The 6,412-nt window shown below is 33.6% G+C and overlaps 1 protein-coding gene across 1 annotated transcript; it reads right to left on the bottom strand.

Moving 5' to 3' along the window:
• Window positions 1–257: 257 nt before the first annotated feature.
• Window positions 258–5,590, bottom strand: LOC145328833 (recombining binding protein suppressor of hairless-like). The gene is made up of 6 exons (XM_080172741.1): window positions 5,033–5,590; window positions 4,433–4,561; window positions 4,106–4,183; window positions 2,382–2,563; window positions 1,167–1,248; window positions 258–435 (listed from the first exon to the last, which is right to left on the bottom strand). Exons 1-6 carry the CDS (start codon window positions 5,060–5,062, stop codon window positions 382–384), a joined length of 555 nt encoding a protein of 184 aa, XP_080028867.1. The 5' UTR covers window positions 5,063–5,590; the 3' UTR covers window positions 258–381.
• Between the last annotated feature and the right edge of the window lie 822 nt (window positions 5,591–6,412).

The following is a 6,412-nucleotide window of genomic DNA, read 5'->3' as shown; positions in this document are numbered from 1 at the left end:
GATTTCGACCAATTTTACCACTTTTTTGGTAAAATCTTACAGCAAATTTCTGTAAGATTTTACCGAAAAAGTGGTAAAACTGGTCAACACCTGGTAATATTTTCGTCCTAAATTGGTAAAATTTTACCGGAAATCTGGTAAAATTTGACTGAAAATTGCGGTAAAATCGGGTGGTAAAAATCGTGAGAAAGTGGTAAAAAACGACCGACCCTAATTATAGAGAAACTTTGCTTTTAAAAATCGCAAAAATTATAAAATTTTTTGTTGTATTTTTATATTTATTTAACTTGAACATATAATAATAATTAACAGCAGCCGTTCTCAATGTCCCGCAGCTGAGGACCCTTGGGTGCGCCGCCAAACACACAAGTGTTCTTGATTCTACTGCTCTGGCCGAACTGTTGCGCAACCTCCTGGATTTGCTGGGCCAACTCTCTAAAATAGAAGTTATTTTAAAGAAAACTTTAGCAAGGTGATAAACGCATGAACCTCGGGGTTAAAAAACTGGTTTTAATCTTATAATTGTACATTCTATATCCGCGGAAAGCCGTTTATAATACGATGAAAGAAATAACTATTGGACCAATGGTAAAAATACATTATTGGTGCCCAGGTAAACTAACAACTAATTTTAATTTACAAAAGGGGTATTTTGTGTATCATCAATTTATCCACCATTATCTTATCCCTTATATTTCAACTTTCAAAAAGCGAAGTAGTGGGTTTCATTATATTTTCACAGTAGCTTTTCTTTTATTTCTAGCCCCTGTGGTGGTCTCTAAACCTACGTGGCAATCATTAACATTTACCTAACCTATCAAAAGCTACTGTGAAAATACGATGAAGCCCGCTAGTTCTTTTTTTCCATGATCAACACATTTTACTTGAACTAGGTATATATCCTACTGGCTGACGTTTGGATAAAATTCAACCAATAATTCGAGCTTGATACCTCCTCATCCAACTCAGATCGTACGAGTTAGATACATAACCAGGGAGGTAGGAGACATTGGACTGTGAATTATACTGATACCCAAGGTTTAATATACACCTTCAAAACTTTGGGAACTTACAATCTAGCAGTGTTCATATTTCTCAGTGTCCAATAATTCTAATCTACTGAAGGGGTATAGTTTTGTTTATCATAATTGTGAATGTACACATACCTGAGTTGGTTGTCTGACCCACTGCCATCCGTTTCTGAATGCTGATATGTCAGGCACCACACACAACATACTCTCTTGGCATCTATAATAAGAATTAAGTTAGGTTAGGTTAAGTAAGATAGCCCCGCAGGGATTAGGTTTTAAGTAAAAAAAGGGAAAAATATACATAGTTTTCTTTAAAGTTTATGTCAGAAAATGGTAAAGTTGTCAAGTAAGGTTTTTGTTTGTTCGTTAAAGGGCGAATATAGGTTTGATATAATATGATCTTATTTCAAAGGTGCCATTATATAGATTATAAATAACTTAAAGATATTGACATATCTAATTGTATAAGTCTGTTTATAGCTTAAAACCTTTCTAACTCAAGATAATATTATGTAATAAGTGTGGTTCCCTAAGAACTCAATTACCCTAGCATCACACAAGGCTTCGTAGCAAAGTTGAATTAAAAAGCTTTCGTTAAAGGATAGTCGTAATAACGTGGAAACCAATTAATCAGGGGTAAATATACCCATCTTCTACCTTAATACAAATTATATAAAGTAAAATATTTAAAAGTTTAAAAAAACATCAAATAATGTAAAAAGTAAAAAAAAGATAATTGATAAAATTTTCTTGGAGGAAGAATGATTTCAAATCCCTGTTTTTTTAAGGTTCGTGTGTGTGTGTGTTAAAATTGCGTACATCAGGGTTTTTATATTTTCCAGAATCAACCAATGATCTTTGTACAGAAAATAAACTTTAAGACGTATTATTTACCCTAGTCAAAACTTTTACGCAAATTATTTCTACGCTTTTTAAAAATTGAATTAAAGAGTATATAATCTAAAATAATAAACATTTAAATTATCATTTAAGATGCGTGCAATTGTAATAGTCAATAAAACTTAAGCAAAATAGTCAAAAAAAAGTCTTGTAAAGGGCTAAAATAAACCGTTTGTCGTCAATCTCATTTATCATATGTTCAATTGAAACAGAAAATTGCAAAATCTACTTAAGGATTTTTTTGAATTTTTAAATTTGGCATAGATATTCTAAAAGTATGAAATGGCACCTTTCATATAAGCTCATATCATATCGAACCTATATTCGCCCTTTAAGATCTCGCTAACCACTATTTTAGGGAAACTTCATGTAGGTCCTTTTAAAGTGAAGTCTTTAGATAGTTTAAGGCTATTTTTATGCCTCCCCCATAAAAAAAAATCAATCACGTACCTATACATTGTCTTGCTCTCCACATCTCTGAACCACACCTTGAGGTTGGGGGTGAAACACTCCCCGGTCAGCTCGAGCATGGCCACGTCCCCACCCCCATTCAGGTGCAGGGAGTGGACCACGGGCACGGGGGTGACGGGGGCGCGCACCGGCCCCATTCCCTCATAGAACTGATATTCAACCTGGAATAAAATTGCTCATTAGTTAATTAGATAATTACAGGGATATAAAGGGATAAGACAATGGCTGATAAATTGATGTTCATCTCTAATGATGATACACATCTGTAACGGATCGGACGTTCTTGTTGTCTTTTTAAAAACCAAAATAGCCCACCTCGAGCGGTGGTGACGGAGCTACTCATTGAGTTGGTAACGTTGCGGCTGAGAGATTACAAGAGTGAAGCGACTCGTTCCCTTTGTTGAACGTCTCCGATACGCAAAGAACAAAACTATTCACGAGTACCCACAGGGGATTTGTAAGTTTCTGGATAATTAATGGCAGCTAGGAATAGCTGCATAAAAATTAGGATTAGATCCTCCAATAAAGACTAATTCTGCGGAACTGATATATTTTCAATAGACAAACATAGTTTACACAAATTAATAAATACATATATACATATAGGAAAATTACAGAGTATTGGAGGGCGTTTCTGATCATACAGGGATGGCTAGGGATACACGTAGGTCTGCACATGACATTTAAGCAGGCCGGAGTGTATGCTGAGTTTCCCGAATAGTCACGTTCAGTTGTGCCGGGGAAATCTCCGTGATGCATTGAGGATGCCGTCCCTGGATATCTGGAGCCTTTCTAATAAAAGTACAAAATTAGATGTCTCCTAAAAAACCTACACACGTAGACTTAAAAGGTCAAATGTACATATTTATACTGCGCATAAATATGTATTTTGATTTCTTGGAAAATTTCCAGAGCTCACATGATAAAATCATACAATTTCACAGAATATAAAAAGTACTAATGTTTCATAATCAATTACGAGATCCGTCATTTGTGGGCTTAAAAATGCAAATAAAAGTAAAATCAAAAGAGAAAAATAAATGCTTTAAAATGCTACTAATTTCATAAAAATCTGTCCACTTGTTTAGGATATCGAAATGTCATTCTGCTGTATTTTATAAGTGTCTCAAGTAAGCCCCACTACAACATCGTTACCCCTTCTGTAGATTACAATAAGTGATTGAAATGTTAGGACACTCAACTTAATGAACCAACCAATAAAAAATCAATAAAAGTACCCAAGGTTGTTAGGCCAAAGAATAAGAAATGTTATTTTAAAACTTTGGGGGCTAGTGTAATTTACAGCCCAATGTCCCATCCCTCCCTACTAAATATCTAATCTATAATACAAAGTAGAACGATGTCTGTCTGTCCGTCTGTCTGTCTGTCTGTCCCTTAAGATCTCGGTAACCACTGAACCGATCAGATTCTACTCTTCAGGGAATTTACCTACTTTATCACCTCTTGGGGCAAAGCCCCTAGAGGCTAGGGGCGAAGCCGCTAGTTAAAAACAATAGGATCACAGTTGCCTTCAGATATATATTTTGGGTTAACAAAACTGGTTTTAATTTTAGAATTTTTATTTTAATGGAAAATTGTCTGTAAAAAACCAGATTTTTTAGTATGCCTGATAACCGTTTCTAATCCAGCGGTTATTAACCGGTTTCGAAGCCATACTGGAATAACAAGTACGATTCTATTACCTTGTCGGTGGAGATAATTGTCCAGTTAGCGCCGTCATTCAGCATCTCCTTGTTGGGCTCTTTGGGACATGGGGTAGCCTAAAATAAATAAATCAATTAATTAATTAATCATCAAAATTCAAGTATTTGAATGTGATATAATTCGTTCATCCTGTAGAAGGGGAGGGGATGGGGTAAAGGGGGTATCATTACTTTAGCCAGCTGCAAGTTTCAATTTACATTCAATTTGTATCCATTTATACATCGTTGTTAAATCTATTGAATAACTTAAAATCCTTCATGTAGAAGGCACATTTGTATCTATCTATCTATATAATCTATTAATACCTGGAACTGAATGATCCTCTCCTGAGACAGACAGAGGTACATCCTGTCAGTATCCTTCATGTAGAAGGCACACTTGTGGAGCTGGCTTACAGGGTCGTCAGCGTCAAGGATGGCCATCTGTTTGTCAACCTAGATAGAAATAATCCTGTTAATGGTGGAGTATTTAAATGACACATACTTATTAGATTAATAAATATAGATTTTACAAGGAATGAAAATTGGACTGTAATTTACGCTGGTACCCAAAGTTTTATATTCAAGTTCTCTCATATGTCGACTTAAAACTTTATAAAATCTTCATTGTTAGGTTCAAATAAGCAGTATCAAACTATCAGGGTGATAATGCTTATCATCATTGGATATTAACAACAATTTATCGTCCATTGTCTTATTCCTTAAGATCCTTAGATTTTGATAAAACAAAGAGTAGCTACGCTACTGCAAGGGTATCTTTGCCTTTGATGCTACAGAAAATCAAGTACTCAAAGTTTTATGAATCAAGTTCTTTCATTCATTGGCTAAAAAACCTTTTATTTAATCATGATTGTTTGGATCAAATTAGCAATGTACAAACTTTTCAACCAATAATAATACCCTTACCTTTCTAATGATAAGCCTAGGCAGAGCCATGCCAGTGATGCTACAGACCAGTTAAACAGACGAACCGTAGTGTATGTAGCTGTCCCGGACGGTAAACTCTTTGCTCTCACTCTCATTGTCATATCCACTAAAATAAAATTTTATTATCAATGGGCTGTTTATTACAGTAGTACCCAAAATTTTATAATAACGTTTTCTTATACGTTGGCTTGACAACTTTTGGGGACTTGGATGAATTTTAATTATTTTTAAAATTACACCTTCTTTAGATTATAATTAGACATATTGCTAGATAAATTTTCAAAAGAAAGAAAAAGAACATAAGAAAAAAAGAATACTTTAATAGTTATTTCTTGCATCGTATTATAAACAACTTTCCGCGGATATAGAATGTACAATTATAAGGTTAAAACAATTTAAACTAGTTTTAATCTTATGTACTTTTTAATCTTTGTACTTTTTTATATTTGTAGAAAGCTGGATATAATTCGATGCTAGACATAGTTTTTTCGTATTGATGAGAACCGGTTCCTATCTACCGGATTACTCTTTATTACATTTAGCAACTTTTACCTTTTGGGCATGCTGTAATAAAATCAATACGTCAATACGATCCGTCGCCCCCAAGGATAATATCCCCACTTAACTGATAGCTCAAGCGTGGTTTAAACAGAACTGAAGCCACTAACCAACTACAGAAGTACAGGGTTACGAAAGTTTAAATTGATGTTATTTTTTTTTAATGTTAATATTGAATGTAATATAGTTTTGTAATGACATATAAAATATATTCGATATATAAAAAAAAATATAGTGCATTCAATATTAAAAAAAATATTTAAATATATATAGTTGTTAACCTTTGCGTATGCATGTATTTCCGGCCGGGTTCTTAAAAGATAATGCCGCGTTTTTTCGACATTTTTTACGCTATGAATAACAAGCGCGACATTCGCGAAATCTAAAAGAGTATACAATGATTTATTTAATTATTTCGCTTTTGATGGTACGGCCTTCATAGAAAAAAAAAAGATTATCTTCAATCCATTTTTGCTGCATATTAATTAATGCATCTTTTTAGAGCTGTGTTAGACATTAGAAAAATTGCTAAAAAAATAATTTAAAATTCAGTATTTTTAAGTTATATACTCTGTTTGAAATTCTATCGTCAGTGTTCAATCAATCAATGTCTAAAAAACGCTGAAAAAATGTGGCATTCATCTTTTAAAAACCCATCTCGGTGGTATTTCCGGTTGGCAGAGACAACATAAATATAGAAATCATGAAACATTGTTTGTTCCACAATTTTGCCACATTTTTAAACATCTTGCTTAAAAAAATCTTCCAAACAAATTGTAAATTCTATAAATTTAAATATTT

Source organism: Acartia tonsa, chromosome 9 (genome assembly GCF_053477335.1).
Source record: "Acartia tonsa isolate MP-2025a chromosome 9, ASM5347733v1, whole genome shotgun sequence".
Classification (NCBI taxonomy): Eukaryota; Metazoa; Arthropoda; class Copepoda; order Calanoida; family Acartiidae; genus Acartia; species Acartia tonsa.
This window is presented reverse-complemented; position numbering and strand designations above follow the sequence as displayed.